The sequence below is a fragment of the Gracilinanus agilis genome, chromosome 1 (assembly GCF_016433145.1).
Source record: "Gracilinanus agilis isolate LMUSP501 chromosome 1, AgileGrace, whole genome shotgun sequence".
Taxonomy (NCBI): domain Eukaryota; kingdom Metazoa; phylum Chordata; class Mammalia; order Didelphimorphia; family Didelphidae; genus Gracilinanus; species Gracilinanus agilis.
Window position 1 is genome coordinate 725,952,722 of NC_058130.1, and position 20,899 is coordinate 725,973,620.

General features: G+C 46.5%; 1 protein-coding gene across 1 annotated transcript in view; it reads left to right on the top strand.

Annotated features, from left to right (window-relative positions):
• Nucleotides 1-656: 656 nt before the first annotated feature.
• ABCA7 (ATP binding cassette subfamily A member 7) overlaps nucleotides 657-20,899 on the top strand; it is a 50,569-nt gene continuing 30,326 nt past the window's right edge. Inside the window, exons 1-18 of the mRNA XM_044685337.1 lie at nucleotides 657-722; nucleotides 863-956; nucleotides 1,626-1,767; nucleotides 3,258-3,294; nucleotides 6,515-6,682; nucleotides 7,168-7,248; nucleotides 7,792-7,885; nucleotides 8,687-8,826; nucleotides 9,865-9,981; nucleotides 11,738-11,908; nucleotides 14,343-14,539; nucleotides 15,045-15,221; nucleotides 15,469-15,691; nucleotides 17,073-17,294; nucleotides 17,834-18,038; nucleotides 18,126-18,284; nucleotides 20,285-20,456; nucleotides 20,623-20,754. Coding sequence (XP_044541272.1) covers nucleotides 657-722; nucleotides 863-956; nucleotides 1,626-1,767; nucleotides 3,258-3,294; nucleotides 6,515-6,682; nucleotides 7,168-7,248; nucleotides 7,792-7,885; nucleotides 8,687-8,826; nucleotides 9,865-9,981; nucleotides 11,738-11,908; nucleotides 14,343-14,539; nucleotides 15,045-15,221; nucleotides 15,469-15,691; nucleotides 17,073-17,294; nucleotides 17,834-18,038; nucleotides 18,126-18,284; nucleotides 20,285-20,456; nucleotides 20,623-20,754 — 2,597 coding nt within the window. The remainder of the gene's footprint in view (nucleotides 723-862; nucleotides 957-1,625; nucleotides 1,768-3,257; nucleotides 3,295-6,514; nucleotides 6,683-7,167; nucleotides 7,249-7,791; nucleotides 7,886-8,686; nucleotides 8,827-9,864; nucleotides 9,982-11,737; nucleotides 11,909-14,342; nucleotides 14,540-15,044; nucleotides 15,222-15,468; nucleotides 15,692-17,072; nucleotides 17,295-17,833; nucleotides 18,039-18,125; nucleotides 18,285-20,284; nucleotides 20,457-20,622; nucleotides 20,755-20,899) is intronic.

Sequence of the window (20,899 nt, forward strand, 5' to 3'; positions counted from 1 at the left end):
AATCCTTTTTTTTTTTTTTTTTTTTTTTTTTGTCGATTTGGACAAGTTTAATGATTGCTGCTTTATAGTATATATAGAATATCAGAATTGTAGAGGAGGCCACAATCTGCATTATCTGAAGGACTTCTTCATTGATGAAATTCTAAATCCTTGATGGGTGGTCAGTTTTGAGGTCTGCCAGGACAAGATTCCCTTCATTTATCTTTTTTTTTCCATGCTTCCTATGGATAGACTTGTGTATGAATTTTTCAGTTCCTGATTTCTCCCAGGCAGATGGAAGGAGGGCTGAAATTTGTTGTCATGGCTAACCCTAAGGTCCTTGAGCTAGGAGTGGAGTAGAATTGGGGCAACTTCTAGGCCACTTCTCTTACTCTTTCTTGCTTCTCTATTCCTCTGACTCCTCTGACCATCCCACCCCTTGTCCCCCACACCCTTCGGACCCCTAACCTTTATGACCCTACCCCTAGCACAATGGCCCCTGAAACAATTTTCGTCTTCCCCACTCTCCCAGTCCTACTGTCTGACCCTTCTCTGACCTCCATCCCTTGACTTCTTTTCCTCTATTAATCTGACCCCTAACCCTTTGGTCCCTCCTCTTCCCTGCTCTTCTGTTCTTCTGACTCCATGTTTTCTCTATCCTACCTCCAGCATCTACCATGTCATTTTGGGCCCAGCTGATGTTGCTGCTATGGAAGAATTACACCTACCGCAAGAGACACCTGGTAATGGGAGTCAAGGAGGAGAGGAGGGACCCAATCTAAACCCAGGCTTTACAGATCCTCTTTGAAGGGCCCTTGGAGAGGTTTCTGGAAACTCCTATGTTCTCTCTCTAACCCCTGTCTTCTGCCTCATTCTCCACCAGATTCAACTGCTCATCGAGATATTGTGGCCCCTTTTCCTTTTTTTCATTCTTATCACTGTCCGTCGGTTCCACCTACCCTCCCAGCACCACGAATGTGAGTAGGCTTCCAGAACCTTGCCCCCCAGCCTTCCCCCAAGGACCACTTCTTCCAGGAAACTTTCCTTGATTTCCCCAGCCCAGAGGGGAAGCTTGACCTTCCCTGAACTTAAACATGCCCTCTTCCCTTCAATTCCTGCTCCCTTGCCCTGTTATTCTCCTTCCTCTGCCCCATGCCCCCATCTCTCTGATCCTTGACCCCTCTGTCTCTCCCAGTGTCCACCCTCTTTCCTTTCTTCTTCTCTGCCCCTATTTCTATTCTGTTCTCCTGTTTACCTACCCTCACCCCCAATTTACCCCCCCCCCCCCCGCCAAATCCCTTTGTGCTGATTTGGTGTGCTTTTGGTGGGTATTTTCTACATTTGAGCCTTTGTCCTTTTGCTCTCCTCATCTGTCCCTCATCCCCCACTCCAGACCCTTTCATCCTTGGACTTCTGGTGTTGATATCTAGGCCCCCATTATCCTATCTCCATGCCCCTGGATCCTCTTCCTGATCTAAGCCCAAACTCTTATACCCCATCCCTATGAATTTGTCCCTTCTATGCCCAGACACTCCTGCCTCTGCTTTCCTGTGTATTTGGGCAGGCAGTGCCCACAGGATCCCAAGGACTATGGGGGGGGGCTGGCAGAACAGATGCCCCCTGACCACCCATCTGTATGTGCACAGGTCACTTCCCCAATAAGCCAATGCCTTCAGCGGGTATGCTTCCCTGGCTCCAAGGCGTTGTTTGCAATATGGGGAACCCCTGCCACCGCTATGCCACACCTGGGGAAGCCCCTAACGTCCTGAGCAACTTCAACGAGACCTTGTGAGTGAGCAGAGTGTGGGGGGGTGCCTGGAGGGAGGGAGTGGGATGGGAAGGGCAAGGAAGAGACTGTGTTTGGGATGGCATGCTTCGGGGGAGAGTCCCCTGGGCTCCCTACGAGGCCAGAATCCTGGGCTCCTGTGATGGTTCTGCTCCTGGCTCTCTTTGGGACCTTTCTCCCTTGAGCTTCCATTTTCCTATCTCCAAATGATGGAGCTGGACCAGGGGTGTCCCTAAGGCCCTTCCCAAGTCTGAACTCTTATGTTCTAAGCATCTTTCTAACTCCAGCGGCCTAGGTTTGAGGTTCTAAGACCAGGTTCTAGATCTGACATTCTACAAAGTCTAATTGTATTCTATTCAGTTCACATTGGTCAGTCAAGGAACAAGCGCATTTTAAATGCCTAATATGTGCTGTATAAACTCTGGGAATCCAAATGCAGAAGCCACAAAGGCTTACATTCTATGGAGGGGGAGGCAACATGTGCATTTATAAGAAAATATAAAACACTTTCAAAGTAAATACAAGGCAGTTTTCTTGGGAGTGGGGCAAAGGGGTACGAGAAACAGAGGAGACTAGGAAAAGGCCCTCATGTGGAAAATGATGAGTTGAGCCTTTTTGGAGGTGGCAGATGATGAGGGCTGGTGTTTTGGGCTGGATGGATAGTGCACAGAGATGGAGGATGGAATATTGTATGTAGGAGGCAGCAAGACCAGTTTGGCTGAAGTATACAAATGCAAGAAGAGAAATAATAAGCAATAAGTCTGAAAAAGTAAACCAGAGTTGGGTCATAAGGACTTTAAATGCCAAACAGAAGTTTGAACTCTATTTCATAGGTAGTAGGGACCACTGGAGGTTTTTGAGCTGGTGAGCGACATGTTCAAACTTTTGTTTTAGGAATATCAAGTTGTGGCTTAGTGGATTAAGAACCAGATCTGGAGATAAGAAGTAATGGGTTCAAATCAAGACTCAGATACTTCCTAGTTGTGTGACCCTGGGCAAGTCACTTAACTCCAATTGCCTAGCCATTAATACTCTTCTGCCTTAGAACAGATACTTAAAATTTTTTTAATTAAATTTTTTACTTATGATTAAATTATTAGTTAAATAATAACTTATCAAAATGTTTATTTTCTATTTTAAGTTATTTTAATTTAAAATTTTAAACTTTTATTTTCTTAATTACATGTAACAACTTTAATATCTATTCTAAGACAGAAGGTAAGGGTTAAAAAAGGGGGAGATATCACATTGGCAGAGCCAACAGACTGGAGATTCTTGAAGGAGAGAGGAAGCTATTGCAAAGGTTTAAGCCAGAGGGGATGAGGACATTAACACTGAGGGAGCAGGGAATCAGAGAAAGTCAAATGGGTAGCAAGTAACAGAACTGGGTAGCAACACTGAGAAACTGTTTGGTTGTGGAGAGGACAGGAGAGAGTCAGAGATAAGCAAAAGTTGGCCATTCTCTGTCTGATACCCAAAACCCATTTTACAGGATCTCCAGGTTCCTGGCCGATACTTGGAAGATACTGGTTAGCCCCAAAACACGCAGAACTCTTAAAAGCTTCCAGAAACTGATGCCTAACTTGGAATCAAACCAGCAGTCTGGTGAGGAGAAAAGGTGGTGGGGCAGTGGTTGGGGCAGGAGGGAGGATTATACAATTGCCATAGGGTGATTGTTGAGTATGCCTGAGGTTCTCAGAGAAAATAAATTCAGCCTTAGATTAGACACTAGCTAGGTGACCCTGAGCAAGTCATTTTTTCTCATTGAATTTTTATTTAACTTTTTATCGATTACATGTAAACAAACATTTTAACATGCATTTTTTAAAATTCTGAGTTCTATATTCTCTCCATCCCTCCCCCCTCTTTTTGAGATGGCAAGCAATAGTTATACATGTGCAGTCATATAAAACATTTCCATATTAGCCATGTTGCAAAAGAAAACACAGAGAGAAAAAATAAAGTAAAAAAGTATGGTTCCATCTGCATTCAGACTCCATTGCCTCTGTCTCTGGGGGGTGGAGAGCATTTTTCCTCATGAATCCTTCAGAATTGTCCAAGATCGTTGTATTGCTGAGAACCGCCAAGTCATTCGTAGTTGATAATCATACAATATTGTTGTTACTATGTATAATGATCTGCTTTTGTTCACTTCACTTTGTATCAGTTCATGTAAATCTTCCCAGGTTTTTTTTTTTTAACCCTTAACTTCTGTGTATTGGCTCATAGGTGGAAGAGCGGTAAGGATGGGCAATGGGGGTCAAGTGACTTGCCCAGGGTCACACAGCTGGGAAGTGTCTGAGGCCGGATTTGAACCTAGGACCTCCTGTCTCTAGGCCTGATTCTCAATCCACTGAGCTACCCAGCTGCCCCCCAAGTTTTTTTTTAAAGTGTCCTCAAGCAAGTAATTTAACCTCAGTTTCCTCAGATATAAATGGGGAGAATAATACTATCTACAACTCACAGAGTTATTATGAGGCTCAAATGAAGTAATATTTGTAAATCACCTAACACATAGTTTATTAAATGCTTATGTCCCCACCCCTTGTTAGAAGGAAGTTGGGTACTTGGGAAATAGTTCACCTTTTCAGTGTTTTTCATTTGAGGCAGTTTGGTACAGAGGCACAAGTGAATTTAAAGTTCAGAGATACTGATTCAAATCCTAGCTCTACCACTAACATGCTATGAAACCTTGAGCAGGTTATTTCCCTTCTCTCTGGTCCTCAGTTTCCCCATCTATGAAACAGGGGTAACAATTCTTGCCCTGTTTTCCTCACAGAAATATTATTAGGATGAAATAAAAAGAATAGATTTGAACAACAACAACAAAAAGTCTTCTAAAACTGTAAAGTGCAATCTTAGAACTTGTAAATGGTAAAGTGGCTTGTAAAGTACTTTATAAACTATGAAGTGCCTCACAAACTGTAAAGTTCCGTTACTCTTGGGGCATCTGGGTGGCTCAATGGAGAGAGATCCACACCTAGAGATGGGAGGGTCCTGGGTTCAAATTTGGATTCAGATACCTCCTAGCTATGGACCTTGAGTAAGTCAATTAATCCCCATTGCTTAGCCCTTATCACCCTTGAAACCAATACACAATATTGAGACAGAAGGTAAGAATTTTTTAAAAAGTTCTATCATTTTATATCACATGCACACATACTATATGTATACCACACAGACATACTAGATATATACATATATATTTATACACCTATCTATCCATTTATCCTCTCCTCCCCAGACTTGCCACTCCGAAGTTACCTGGTCCCAGAAGAGACTTTCTCAAAGTTCTTGCGAGAAGAAACATCCCTGACTCCATCTCTGGCTGAAGAACTGTTGGACACCCCACTTGGTTTGCTAGGGGTAAGGCCTGGGACCCAGAGCCTGAAGGAAGAATTCTTGGACCAGAAAGTGGGCAAAAGTGGGGACAAACAACTTTAGGGTTAGAGATGAGGGCATGCGAAGGGGAAGAGACTTGGTGGGTAGGGCGATAGAGCAGAAATAGTAGTGGATTGGGGAAGATTTATATTAACCGATAGCAAGTCACAAGGTCAATAATATTGTGAGAACAACTGTGAAAGCCTTTGGGACTCTGATCAGTGTCATCAAGCATGAAACATCTCTCACCTGCCAAAAGAGAGGGTGGTGGACTCTGGAGGCTGAATGAGGCATATGTTTTTGGATGTGGCCAATGTGGGAATTTATTATGCTTGACAATACATGTTTGTAATAGGAGTTTGGGGGGAAGCTGGGGAGAGAGACAGAGAAGACAGAGAGAGAGATGGAGGTAAAGAGAAAGATGAGAGAAAAAAGAGATGAGAAAAAGAGAAGAGAGATGAGAGAGAGAGAATAAGAAGAAGACAGAGAGAGATGGAGGCAAAGGGAAAAAGATGAGAGAAAAAGATAACAGGAGAGAGGTGGATTTAAAAAGAAAAAGATGAGAAAAAAGAGATGAGAAAAAGAGGAGAGATGAGAGAGAGAAGAAGACGGAGAGAGATGGAGGTAAAGAGGAAAAGATGAGAAAAAGAGAAGAGAGATGAGAGAGAGAAGAAGACAGAGAGAGATGGAGATAAAGGGAAAAAGATGAGAGAAAAAAGATGAGAAAAGAAAACGAGAGAGATGGAGTTAAAAAGAAAAAGATGAGAGGAAAAAAGATGAGAAAAAGAGAAGAGAGATGAGGGGGGGTAAGTGAGAGATGGGGAAGAGTGAGGGGGAGGTAGAGATATAGATTTTCATTAATCAAAAGTCAAATTTAATTTAAATGAAAATGCAAGGTGTGACATGGTCAATGGAGTACTAGATTTGGAATCAGGAAGACTTGGCTTGAAATCCTGCCTTGGGAGCAAGTAGGTGGTTCAGCATACTGAAAGCCAGGCCTGGAGACAGGAGCTCTTGGGTTCAAATATGGTCTCAGACACTTCCTAGCTTTGCAACCCTGGGCTGGTCACTTGACCCCCATTGCCTTCTGCCTTGAAACTGATACTTAGTAGTGATTCTAAGACAGAAAGTAAAACGGTTTTTAGATAGAAATCCTGCCTTAGGTACTAGTCGTGTGACTTTGGAGAAGTCACTTAACCCCTCTGAATCTGTTTCCTCATTTGTAAAATGGGGTTAATGATGTCTATAGCCCTATGTCCCAGGATTGTTGTGACAACAAACAAGATAATGTATATAATAAAATGCTTAGGCCCTCTGATCCCCTTCCCTTGGTAACCCCAACTGCCCCTTCTCCCACCTCTTCTCTAGGTGCCCCCAATTTTATCTTTGACAGACCTGTGCAATTCCTCCACACTGAACATCTGGTTCCATGCCTCTGAATCCCTAAAGGAAGGCCTGTGTGCCCTTCCCCCAAAAGAGCTCCAAGCCATCGGGGCCACCTTCCTAACCCAGGCAGATCCAACTCTGTTGCATGCTGTGAGTCCAGGGGCTTCCCAGGGGATCAGGGTCTGGGTGGTGTTCATCTTGTTGGGGCTTTGGGCTTGAGAAAAGGCTGCCCTCCTGGGATGGGTTGTTAGTGGGGAGAAGAGAGAAGTCTTGGTGTCTGGCCTAGGCTTGCTTTGCCCTGGCCCTGGGACCAAAGGAAAGAGAGGCCCACCTTTCAGCTCCCCTCTCTTATCAGTCTACCCTATCATCTGTCCATCCCTTTGTCTGCCATTCCCTCTGTCTCCATCTTTTCACCTATCTATCCTCCTGTCTGTATCACTTTGTTCAGCCTTCTCCCTTTCTTTCCACCCATCTATTTCTCGGTCTGTCTGTCTGCCCATTTCTCTATATGTCCCTCCATTCAACTCTCTGTCACCCCATCCATCCTCCATCTGTTGGCCCCCCTTTCTGTCCACCCCTCCAGCTGCCTGCCTCTCCTTCATGCTGTCTTTCTTCCTTGTCCCTTTCCCTCTTAGGGTCTGATGTCCAGTCGAGTACAGCCAAATGCCAAGGCTGTGGGTGAATTCTTGGAGGCCTGGAGTGCCACAAGCCAGGAGGTAAGAGGCATTTCTTCTCCTCTTCCCCCAGGGTGCTAGATGCTTTCCCCAGAGGTTGCTGAGGGGTGGGCATTGGGAAGAGTGGCACAGAAATACCCAAAGCATGTGAGTGTAGGTGAAGACTTGGGAGAAGAAGGCAGCCAGGTCCCATAGGGGCTATTGCCAGGAGGGAAGATGAAGAAGACTTAAAATTTCAGGTGTGCCACTGTAAAAAAAAAAAAAAAAGGCAGAGGATTTGGACTATGTGGGCCAGAGTTCAGATCATAGGCTTGCAAGGATCTGTGACCTGGAACAAATTGCTTAATTTTTTTAAAGCCTCAGTTTCCCCATCTGTAAAATGAGAGTTATGGATGAGATGAAGTGTAAAGTCTCCTCCAGTCCTAAATCTAATGCTGTCTAGACCAGAGAGTTCAGGGCAGGCTGGTCATGGGAGGCCTTGAATCCCAGGTTAAGAAGTTAGGAGATCATCCCTTGGGGGTCTTCAGTCCATTCCATGTCCCCTATACATACTCTGTGGACCTTGTCATCCATCTACCCCTCCAGATCTCTTCCCTGCATAGTGGAGCAGAGCTTTTGGAAGAGCTGCAAAGGTCCCCAGGAGCAGATGGCCCCCTGGAAGGAATGTCTCGAATCATATGTGGAAAGTCCAAGGAGAAAAGACTTGGCATCCCCTCCCTCAGCTGGCTTGAAAATGAAAACCTAAAAGCTTTGTGGGATCAGGACCAAGAAAGACAACTGCTTGCGTCAGATACTGACATCAGTGAGCCCTGCCCCCACCCTCCCTCCAGCTCACCCCGACCCCTTCAGGGGATATTGTACCCTAAGGTATTGTAGCTTCCTGGAAGGAACCATGGGCTTGGACTTCAAAGAACTAGGCTGTAATCCTTGGGCAAGCCGCTTCTCTCTGGGTCTGATTTTCCCTCTGTTAAATGGGGATAATGATTCCTGCCTGGAACTTCTCACATGTGGGTGATCCCTATCCCATCCTCTTGGAGGGGCAGGGGGAGCAGAAGATTATTATTATTAGATTGGGTGGGTGGATGAAGTGAGGAAGGAGATATATTCTCTGAGGTGGACCAGAGCTTATGAGATTTGATCAGGAGGGGCTATGTTGAGGCAGAAAGAGCCCTGGTCCGGGCTCTGACCTTTACTTGCTTTGTGATGTTCTCTTTTTTTTCCTTCTTTGAGCCTCAGTTTCCTCATCTGTAAAATGAAGGGGTTGGACTTTAGTGCAGCAGCAAAAACACTGGGTTTGTAGTCAGACAACCCAGGTTCAGATCCCAGCTCAGCTAATGACCATCTCTGCGACTCTGGGCCAGTCAGTGGGACCTTTGTTTCCCCATCTGTCAAGGTCCCTCTCTGCTCTACTATGATTCTAGAACTCTTGCCTGGAGGTCATTCAGGCCTCCTTCCCTCTCTCCCCTTTCTAAATATCCAGCTCCCTTCTGCCGGAAGCTGATTGCATCCATGGAGGAACATTATGTATCTCGGATGATTTGGTGGAGGCTCAAACCCTTGGTCAATGGCAAGATCCTGTATACGCCTGACACATTGCTCACCCAAAGAATCATGAAGGAGGTGAGGGGGGTTCCACTTCTCCTAGAGCCTGAGTTCTGCTACCATTCAGGCTCCTACCCCAGGATGTGACTCTGGGCATCTTTGGACCTGCCATCCGTGCATATCCTGGGCCAGATCCTGCCTCCTTGCTCTCAGGGATGGGGAAACATTCCTAGCTAGGATGGTGCTATAGAGGAGTCAGGGAGCCATCATAGAGCCAGAGCTTCATTAGAAGCAACCTGGGATAGGAGTCAGGAGACATGAGTTTGACTTCTGGCCATATGTCACAACTAATGGTATGATTAAGTCACTTCTCTGACCCTTCATTTCTTTTTCTATAAAAGGATGGGGCTGAACTGGATGATCTGGAAGGTTCTTTCCTTGAACAGTCTAAGTTGTATGTCCTAAAGTCCCTTTTAGCTCTGATACTCAGTATTTTCTATTTAAAGATCCCTCTCAAGGTTCTAAATTATCTTTCCCCCTAGCTTCAATACCCCACCTCTGACATTCTCTCTTCTAAGGACCCTCCCTGCCACCCACCAGCTTTTCCTATCTTGGTGTCAATTTGTTTTGTGACATGAGGAGGATCCTCCATGCTGAATGAACCTCTGGGGAGAATCAGATGAAGGAATGGATGGGAATAGAAATAGAAAGGGTCATTTTCTTGAAGAAATGATGGACTCTTCTCTCCCTTGGTCCTTTATGTTTTCCCTTTCTCTTCTTTTCTCCTCTCCTTTCTCTCCTCCCTCCTTTTCTCTTGGTGTCTCTCTTTCTTGATTTCTCTCTTTTTTCTCTCCTTCCCCCCCTCTCAGTCTCTTCCCTTTTCTCTTTCTCTTTCCTCCCTCTCTCTTTCTTTTACCTCTCTCCTTCCTTTCTCATTTGTTCTCTCCATTCCTCTCTCTTCTTTCTCCTCCCTCCTTTCTTCTCTGGGTCTCTCTTTCTCTCCCTCCTCTTTCCCCTCCTTCTTCTCCCTTTGTGTGTGTGTCCCCTTTTCTCTTNAAAGGGCTGATGGGAAGGGACCCTGACCAAGCTGCTCAATGCCCACGTGTCTCTGTCCAGGTGAACCAGACATTCCACAGTCTGGCCTTGCTGAAGAACTTTTTTGGCCTTTGGGAGGCATTCAGCCCGCAAATCTCCCAATTTATGAGGAACAGCACTGATATATCACTCCTGGAGGTAGGTCCGGGAGGCTTAGGGGCTGAGGAATTGCTAGACCAAGATCAGCAAAGGTCCAGGAGGCAGCCTGATGCCAGGAGGAAGGTGGGGGAGACTGGATTTCCAGGTAGTAAGGTATTAGAGGGAGGATACAACTCTGTCACTTACTATCTGCATGACTGTGGGTGAGTCATCTCATCTCTCCTGGACTCAGGGAGAGCAGTAGTATAACTGGCTTCCAAGGTCCCTTCCAGTTCTAGAGTCTTGATTCTATGAACAAACATTCATTGAGTATCTACTGTATACTCAGCCCTGGGTCCCGCCATCCAGGGTGGAAATAATTCTGAGCTGGGAGTCGGGGTACCCGGAGCCTAATACCATACCTAATACCATATAGCTTAGAATCAATATTAAATTATCAGTTCCAAGGCAGAAGAGTAGTAAAAGCTAGGCAATGGGAGTTAAGTGACTTGCCTAGGGTCATACAGCTGGGAGGTGTCTGAGACCAGATTTGAACCTAGGACCTCCCAGCTATCCTAGGTCCATCCCCCTATCATGTCTCTTTAACCTTAGGCAAATCCCTTCCCCTCACTGACCCTTCTCTGACAAGAGGGTAGGATTCAAAGTCAGAATGTCTATGTTCAGATCCCGGGTCTGTGACTCACTTGGGACAATCTGGGGCAAGTCATTTCCCTGTTCTGAGTCTCAAATCTCCTCATGTATAAAATGAGGGAGCCGGACTATGATGAACTCTTGGGCCCTCCCAATTCTTACATTCTGGGTTCTAAGGTTCCTCCCAGCTTGGACATCCTGTGTTCTAAGGCCTCTTCTAGCTCTGACATTGGATGTTCTCAGTTCCTTCCTAGGTTATTGTCATATGCTCAAAAGAACACTGGCCCTAGAGTCAAAGGACCCAAGTTAGCACCTGCTTCTAATGCTTCCTACTTGTGTGACTTTGGACAAGTCACTCTCAGTTTCCTTAAAAAAAAACTTATCTAAGTATCAATTCGAATGCAGAATAGTGGTACGGTCCAGGCAATCAGAGTTAAGTGATTTGCCCAGGATCACAAAGCTAGGCAGTATTTGAGACCAGATTAGGATTTATGATCTCCTGTAGGCCTCAGTTTCCTGATCTATAAAATGAGAGGTTGAACTAAATACCACTGAGAAAATTTTAAAAATCAAAGTAAAGGGGCAGCTGGGTAGCTCAGTGGATTGAGAGCCAGGCCTAGAGACAGGAGGTCCTAGGTTCAAACCCGGCCTCAGCCACTTCCCAGCTGTGTGACCCTGGGCAAGTCACTTGACCCCTATTGCCCACCCTTACCACTCTTCCACCTATGAGACAATACACCGAAAAGTACAAGAGTTTAAAAAAAATCAAAGTAAACAAAACAATAAATAAATAAATAGATAGATAGATAGATAGATAGATAGATAGATAGATAGATAGATTAATAAATGCCTCTGAGATCCCTTTTCTTTCTCAATCTGTGATTGTGAGATTCCACATTTTGTATCCTGAAGGCCAAATAAATTGTCTAAATAACATATTCTTGGGAAGCTCAGAGACTAGAGATTTCTCTGGGTCCTGGAAGGCCTCCTGGAGAAAAGAATAAGTTAAGCTAGGAGAGGTTTTGGAGAGGGGGAGTTGTAGACGAGGAGACCTGGGTGAGCCAAGGTGCATTTAGGGGAGAGTAGAGAGCAAGGATGGGCATAAGGGTAGAAAATGGACTCAGGGCTAGATACCCAGCTCTCCAGGGGTTTCTTCCTTCTTTAGTTCCTCCAAAAGATGTTCCGCATCTCCTCCTGGGAAGAGAGGCTGAAGCACTCCAGGAACAGGACATGGCCCATCCACATCTTCCCAAGGTCAGATAATGATACTTCAGCTTGGAATAACACCCAGAAAGACTTGACCTATATATTGAACAAAATGGGAAAAATCCTGCAGGTGAGATGGGGCCCCTCTCTCAGGGCTAATGTTAAGTTCCCCACCCTCTCTTCCCCCTATTTCCAGTTCCCTTACATGCACAGAAGCAGTAAGTGGTACAGTGGAGAGAACACTGGGCTCAAATCCTCACTAGCTGTGTGATCTGCCTCAATTTCCTCATCTATTAAATAGGGATGGTAATAGCACCTATCTCACAGGGTTATAAGGATCAAATAAGATAAAACTTGTAAAAAAGTGTTTTGTAAATCTAGAAACACTATGATAATAATAACTAACTTTTTTACATTTAAAAATACTTTATTTTCTGTTATATGTAATAACAATTTTTAGCATATGTTTTCCAAAATTATAAGATCCAAATTTTCTCCTTTCAGAGATGGTAAGCAATTTGATGTGGGTTATTATTATTATCATGCAAAATGTATTTCTGTATTGGCCATTTTTGTAAAAGAATAATCGTATAAAATCAAAACCCCAAATAAACTAATTTTATGTGAAAAATCATGGACTTTCATCTGCATTGGACTCCCACGGTTCTTTCTCTGGAGGTGGAGAGCATCCTAAAGGATAAGCCCTTCAGAATTGTCCCAGATCATTGCTGAGAGTAACTAAGTCTTTCACAGTTAATCATCGTACAATATTGCTGTTACTATGTATAATGTGCTCCTGGTTCTGCTTATTTTGCTCTGCATCAGTTTATGTAGATCTTTCCAGAATAGCTAACATTTAAATAGCATCAAATGCTTTTGTTAAGTGCTTTACAAATATTATCTCTTTAGATTCTCACAACAACCCTGGAAAGAAAATGCTATCCTAATCCCCATTTTCTAGATGAAGAAACTGAGGCAAATAAAGGTTAAGTGGCTTCCTTAGACTCACATAGGGAGGAAGTATCTGAGACCAAATTTGAATTCAAGTTTTCCTCTCTCCAGGCCCCAGTAATCTAACCACTGCTCCATCTTTAGGTACCAAATACTAGTGATGGAGATGATGTTTTGTCTTCCCTCATTAGAATGTAAGCTCCTTGAGGCTTCTTTTCTTCTTTTTTTGTACCTTCAGTGCTTGGCACAGTAACAGACCCCACAGTAGGTTTTAATAAAATGGTCTTTTTATCTTCTGGCTCTCATCCATCCACCATCAGAGTCTTCTCTGGGTACCCTTTGTCTCTTGGGAAGAAACTTGACCCTGTCATGGAGGGTCTTGGGAGCTGGGGGGTCCTCTGAGGTCTCCAATAGTCCCGTGATTCTGTGCCACAGAAGGTCCATAGAATGGATGAGTAGTTCTGGTGTGAGAACATCAGCTAGTGTACAACCACAAACCTTTGGTTTTGGTCTGGATCTTTGATGTCATCCTGTCTAGGACTCCCATAGTGTGGCAAGTCCCTCCATCAATTCAGAGCAGGGGCTGGTCTATAAGAGATCACTTACCTCAAGTCCCAGAAGCTGGATTTCCCAACAACCCTCCATCCACTATAACTTGTGGTGTCAACAAAGCTGATTAAGTACCTACTGTGTGTAGAACTACCTACTCTGCTCAGCTCTGGAAGATGTCAGAGATACGAATTCCCTGACCCACTTTGAGAGTGAAACACTAACACAGAGAAGAGAGCTCAAAAACCCAATATTCATGACTCAACCCAGTAGATAGAGCACTGGCCCTGGAGTCAGGAAGACTCATCTTCCCAAGTTCAAATCCAGCTTCAAACACTTATACTGGCCAGGTCACTTAACCCCTGTTTGCCTCAGTTTCCTCATCTGTAAAATGAGTTTGGAGAAGGAAATGACAACCTCTCTAGTATCTTTACCAAAAAAATCCAAAATTGTGTCAAGAAGAGTCAGACATGACTAAACCACAACTGAACACCGAATGCTTACTGATTGATGATCCATACAGTGGAGAACAGCAGAGTCCCTGAAGGTTGCTATTGACTCTGGGATCAGGGAAGACTTCCTATAAGAAGTGGCCTTTTGATAAAGCAAGCAAGCAAGCAAGCATTTATGAAGTATCTACTTGAGTGCCAAGCACTGAAAATGCTGGGGATACAAAGATTAAACAGTCCCTGCCCTCAAGCAGCTTATATACTTTGGGAGGAGGCAACAGGCACACAGAGAAATAAATACAAGAAATATACGAAATAAATACAGTGTATGTAGGGTAGTGGCAAATCAGGGAAGGCCCCTAGGAGGAAGTGAGTTTTGAGTTGGGTTTCAAAGGTGAACAATAAAATAGGAAATGAATGTACTTGACCTTTTTTCCTTCTTCTCCCTCTAACATATGTACAGATATTGGCTGGTTTTTTATCTGGTGTTGGTGGGGTTGGGGGTAGAGGTATTCTAGGCATTCTTCCCAGGTTCCTTGGTAAACTAATCTGATCTCTCCTATGATTGAGAGTCCAGAATACCTCAACCAGTCTCTCTCCTCCTCTCCTATACAGTGTACTTCTCTGGACAAAATAGAGGCATTTGCAACAGAAGATGAGCTGGTAGTACGAGCCTTGGATCTGGTGGACAAGCGACGTTTCTGGGCGGGCATTGTCTTCCTGGGGCTCCAGAAAGGGAGAACTAGCCACATCCGATTCAAGATCCGGATGGATGTTGATGATGTCACCAAGACAAATAAAATCAGAAACAGGTTGGAGGTGGGGTTGGGAGGCTGACGGTTCACTTCTGGACCTAACCTTACTGTGAGCAACCTGCTCCAGGTCCAGCTCTGACTGGTTCTGTTCTAGCCTGCTGGCCTCTGTCCTAAGAGCTCTCCTAGTTCTGATGTTTGAAGCTCCAACCACCATCCCAACTCTGATATCACTGATGTTCTAAGCTCCCTCCTAGCTCTGACATTCTCTGTTCTAAGCTTTCTCCCAGCTCTGACATTCTCTATTCTAAAGGTCCTCCCAGCTCTGATTTTCCATGTTCTAAGGTCCTCTCCAGCTCTAACATTGTATTAGAAGAGGCCGTTGGCTGGTTCTTTATCTGGTGCTGGTGGGGTTCAGGGGAGATGTTGAGAGATTGCAATGAGGGGAGAATCCTTGCTCTTCCACCCTTTCTAGGTAGAGAAGGAAGGAACCTGAGCCTGGTCCAGGGGCAATGTTCAATTAGCCTAGAGGACGTTTGCCATTGTCTTTGCCTGTTCCATACAGAATCTGGGAACCAGGTCCAGCAGCTGATCCCTTCATGGACATGCGCTATGTGTGGGGTGGCTTCGTCTATCTTCAGGACCTCGTGGAGGGGGCAATCATTCGGGTGCTGAGTGGCACTACCCGCCCTCTCAGCATCTATGCGCAGCAGATGCCCTACCCCTGCTTTGTAGATGATGTGTGAGTGGCCCCCATCCTGGGCTTCAGCCTGGTCCCTCTCCTGCCTGTGAGCATCTCAAAGGGCCTTGTCAGAGCCCTGACAATCCATACCTGTGCCAACCTGGGCATCATGGGTAGCCCCTTGGGGCATCCCTCTGGGCACCTCTCTTTAGCCAGACCTGTGAGAGGGTACTGCCAGGCTGAGGGCTCGTTGTCAAGGGGAGGGTCAGGGTAACAGCCTGGGCCTTTCCCTTCTCCTGCCCCTCAGATTCCTTCGAATGCTGAATCGATCGATGCCACTTTTCCTGACTCTCGCTTGGATCTACTCTGTGGCACTGATAGTGAAGGGAGTTGTCCAAGAGAAGGAGGATCGACTCCGGGACACTATGCTCGCCATGGGCCTGAACCGTGGTGTCCTCTGGAGCAGCTGGTTTATCAGTAGCCTCTTCCCGTTCTTGGTCAGCATCAGCTTTCTCGTTCTTATCCTCAGGGTAAGATTGGCCTCTGCACCTCAGAGGCAGGGCTTCCCGACTCTACCCCCTCGAACCTTGGACCTTCCCGCCCCCCTCAGCCACTCACACCTGATCCCTAAACTCCATTCTGCTTACACAGGGACCCCATCTAACTCCCTCACCGCCAGTTCCAAACCCACACAAGCAAAGACCTTAGAGTCCATCTCCCATATCTAGGACCTTCTCCAATCCCTTATCTCCCAACACTCTGGGCTCCCTCACTCGGTTTCCCATATCTTGGCTCTCTATGCCATTGCCCATACCAGGGGCTCCCGTGCTCTACCCTTCGAGATCCTGGACCCCATTTCCACTTTCCACTGCCAGGACCATCCTCCAACTCCATCTCTCACACACAAGGATCCCAGATTCCACCTCCCATATCCAAGACCTTCCAGGTTTCATTCCTTAGGCACAGAGCTCCCTCAAGCTCTATCCCCTCAGACCCAGTAGCTCCAGAATCTCTCTCCCATAGGGAGGACCTCCCCACTTCATTCTTAAGCCCAGGTTCCCTCTTATTCCGATCTCTTCCATTCCATCTCCTATGCTTCGAGCACCCTACCATTATCTCCCTCAGTCTTAAGGGACCCCCTTTCCTCCTCCATGCCTGTGCCTCTATTCTGTTCCTTAAACCAAGGGCTACCTGTATACTTCACCCCCCCCCAGCCCAAGGACCCCACATTCTGGGTGGCCTCACTGTATTTCTTTTCCTTTTTTTTTTTTTTTTTAAGCCCTTACCCTCCATCTTAGAATCAATACTGGTTCCAAGACAGAAGAGCAGTAAGGGCTAGGCAATGGGGGTTAAGGGACTTGTCCAGGGTCACCCAGCTAGGAAGTGTCCAAGGTCAGATTTGAACCCAGGACCTCCCATCTCTAGGCCTGGCTCTCCATCCACTTAGCCACCCAGCTGCCCCCTACATTGCATTTCTTCACATCTCGAGGCTAGCTAGACCAACTTCCACATTTGAACCAAGGCTTAAGTGACTTGTAGAAGTTCGCCCAGGCAATAACCCTCTTTTTTCTGTTTATTTCCTATGTGACCTCAGGCGAGTGAATTCATTTCCATGGGGGTCTCAGTTTCTTCCTCTGTAAAATGAGACAGTTGAACCTTGGAGGTCCTTTATCTCATGGTCCTCTACTTCATCCTCTAGACTCAGGGCCCCTCAGAAGCCTTCTCGCAAAGCCCTGTCCCAGGGCCCAGATTTGATACCGCCCTGACCATCTCCTGTTACCCTGAGTATTTGGGGTCCCACTTCTCCCCTAGGCTAGGCCTCAGGGTGGGGTGAAAGGGCATTTGAGCCCTCCAGATTGGTGGTATAGGTACCGGTATGACTGGATCACCTCCTTCCTTTTCTTTCTGCAGCAGGGGAACATCCTCTCCTATAGCAACCCCCTAGTCATCTTCCTCTTCTTCACCGCCTTTGCCATAGCCACCATCTGCCAGAGTTTCCTGTTCAGCACTTTCTTCTCCCGAGCCAATGTGGCAGCTGCCTGTGGAGGCCTCCTTTACTTCTCCCTCTACCTCCCCTATGTGCTCTGCGTGGCCTGGAGGGAACAACTGCACCCAGTCGCGCGCCTGGCTGTGGTGAGGCTTGGGGTGTTCCTGGCCATCAAGCCTTGAACCCTGGACCATATACATGGGTGGGGGGGGGGGGTGAGATAGAGGCTGGTCTAGGCAGAGTGCTGTCCTTGGTGCCTTAGGCCTGACTGCAGGGACTCTGGGCAATGCCCAGCCTGTGGGCAACAGGAGAAAATCCTATGCCCACTCTGCCAGGGTGCAAGGTGGAACCATGCCTGCTTCCAGGGGAGACCCCCCCATTCCCCTCAATTCAACACTCCATCTAGACCCCCGTGCCCCTAGACCTCCCCAAATATTCCATATGCATTGCTTCCCCCATAGGCCTCTCCTATAAATATTCCCTATAGATCCTATCCCACGCTTCTGTGGCTCCCCTAATGCTGTCTCTAGAACCTCCCTAAAATTCCATAGACCCTGATATTCTGACTCCAGAGCCCCCCCCCAGCTTCTCTTAGGCTTCTTGGGCCCCCATAGAGATTTCCCTTCTGGATTTCAGAAGCGTGCCAGTGGCGATGCCCATCTTCTCTTTCCGCCTGGCTCTCTAGGGTCTGCTATCTCCAGTGACCTTTGGCTTTGGCTGCGAGTACTTATCCCTCTACGAGGTGCAGGGTGTGGGCATTCAGTGGCACAACTTGGGCCAGAGCCCTATGGCTGGCGATACCTACAACATGGCACTGTCTCAGTCTCTGCTCATCTTCGATGCTGGAGTCTACGCTTTGGCCACCTGGTACATCGAGACCATCTTCCCTGGTGAGATCCAGAGAGAGACAGAACCTGGGGTGGGAGTGCAGGATTCCTGGGTCCTGAGGCATCCTCCCCCTGTCCTATTCACCTTAGGTCAGTATGGAATCCCTCAGCCCTGGTACTTCCCCTTCCGGAAGAGCTACTGGTGTGGAGAGCAGACATCAGCCAGCCAGTACCAAGCAGCCTCCAGTGATGTCCCACCCCAGGGTAAGTCCCTCATCCCCTCCCCAATAGGTTTCTCATCCCCTAGAGGTCCCTGGAGGTTCATCACACTCCCTGCAGAGACTTCCCATCAACTGGGCTGCTGGAAGGGCCTTTGAATCCCTACGGATCTCCCCCCAATCCCTAGAGACTCACCAGCCCCCCAGTCTCTCTAACGCTGCTAATAGTTCACATGGTGCTTATTGACTAACTAATAACTTTCCAGAGCACATTCCCATCTGCATCTGTCCAGATCCCTTATGCCCCACATACAAGGGCCCTTTGCCCGGGGGGCCAAGAACTTGTTTTGGGGTAAAAAAAATTTGAGAACTATTTTTGTTCATTTCAAAACCTTATTTTTTTCTTAAACCCTTCCCTTCTATCTTGGAAATAGAAGATTAAAATGAATATCCAATAACTCCAAGTAGTATATTTTATAAGATTTAGTAATCATCACTTGAAGTAGAGGAAAAGTAAAGAACCTGAGTAAAGAGCAGTTTCCCTGACCCTGAAAGGGGGAGAAGAGAGCAGAGGGGCGGGGTTACAGAAACTTCTCTCTAAAATGTAAGGATGTAACATGAGGACGAAAGTGGGATGCTGGGAAACGTAGTCCTGGGGTACAAAATTCTAATTACACAGAATCAATAATAAGTATTGTTCTAAGGCAGAATAGCAGGAAGAGCTAGCCTTTTGAGCTTGGTATGTCAAAATTCGCCAAAAAAAGAGCATAACTCGGGGTGGGGGGTGTCACTTCAAGAAAAAAAAACGTAATTTCACAATATTTATAGTTAAAGTAACAAAAATGTATAATTGTAATATAGAGCTGTATTTAATAAACCAGAATAGGTAAATTAATATAGGTAGAATTGTCATCTCTAGTGCACAGAGCAAATGTTTCATCCTCAGCATGTGGCCCCATACTTCTCTGTATGTGGCCGCGTGTCATCGAAAATGGCTACGCACACGTGTGTCATAGGTTTGCCATCACCAGGCTGGGTAGTCAGGGTTAAGTGACTTGCCCAGAGTGTGAGGCCAGATTTGAACCTTGGACTTCCCATCTCCAGATCTGGCATTCTCTATCCCCCTGAGTCACCTAGCTTCCCCCAAAACCTTAATCTGAGAAGGGGTCCATAAGCTGCCAAAGGATGAGGATCCCTGCTCTAGACCCCCACCTCCATATCACCCACATCTCCCACATCCTAGATCCCTCATGCCCCATTTATGTCTCTCATACTGTGTAGAGACCCCCTGCTCTCCACAGAAACCTGAAAACACCTTCTGTGCCCCCGCCATGTCTCTTTAGATCCCCCCTTTCCCAAAGGCTCCATATTGACCCCAGAGAGAGAAATTATATTCTTACACCCCTGACATTACCCCCATGGGCTCCTTCTTGCCCTTTGGAGCAGAGAGTTTCAATTATAGGGAGCGAGAAAGGAACAATTATTTATTTAGTGCCTACAGTATGCCCAGCTAAGTGCTTTACAAATGTTATTGGATCCTCACAACAGCCGTAGTATTATTCCCATTTTACAGGAGAGGAAATTGAGGCAGTCAGCAGTGACATGACTTGGCCAGAGTCATATAGCCAGTAAATTTCTGAAGCCATATTTGAACAAGTGCCTTTCTCACTCCAGACTCAGTATTCTCTCTGTCTCTGTGTGTCTCTGTCTCTGTTTCACTCTGTGTCTGTGTGTCTGTCTGTCTCTGTCTTTCTTTCTCTCTCCTCCCTCCCTTTCTCTCCCCTTCTTTCTCTCCTCCCTACTTACCTCCTGATCTTAAAATCAATACTATGAATTGGTTCTAAGGCAGAAGTCATAAGGGCTAGGCAATGGAGGTTAAGTGACTTATCCAGGGTCACATAATGACCAAAGTGTCTGAGGTCAGATTTGAACTCAGGATCTCTCATCCCTGGGCCTGGCTCTCTATCCACTGAGCCACCCAGCTGTCCCATATTTCAGAGTCACATGTGTCTCCCTTGGAGTCTATGTGGGGTGGCTTCCCTGGGCTGGGGCTGGGGGAATCTCATGATTCTGCTCCCTGGTTTTCCTCAGTGTTGATGGAAGAACCATCGCCAGAGCTGCAGGTGGGTGTGTCACTTCGGAACCTGGTGAAGTACTACCCCGGCTGTAGCCGCCCAGCCCTTCAAGGGCTCAGCCTGGACTTCTATGAGGGCCACATCACCGCCTTCTTGGGCCACAATGGGGCTGGCAAGACCACAACCCTGTGAGTATCATTCAGCTGAGGAGGGGACTGGGCTATGAGGCTGGCTTAGATGGGAAGGGGAAGGGGGACTCTTCTCTAGCCCCCCCTTCTCCCACTCCAGAAACTATCCTTTATCTCCAGGCCCCCCCACATTTCCCTCCTTAGCTTTGCTTCTTTGTACCCCCAGATCCATCCTCAGTGGCCTCTTTCCCCCGACCCAAGGATCAGTCTTCATCCTCGGCCAAGACGTCAGCTCCAACAGGACATTTGTGTACCAAAACATGGGCGTCTGTCCCCAGCATAATGTGCTCTTTGATACGTAGGTCATAGGGTCACCAGATGCCAGCCCAGAGGACCCTTAGATCATGGAACATCAGAGCCAGAGGCTGACCTGACAATGTGGATTGTCAGAGCTGGGAGGGAGCTTAGAACAGAGAATGTCAGAGCTGGGAGGGAGCTTAGAA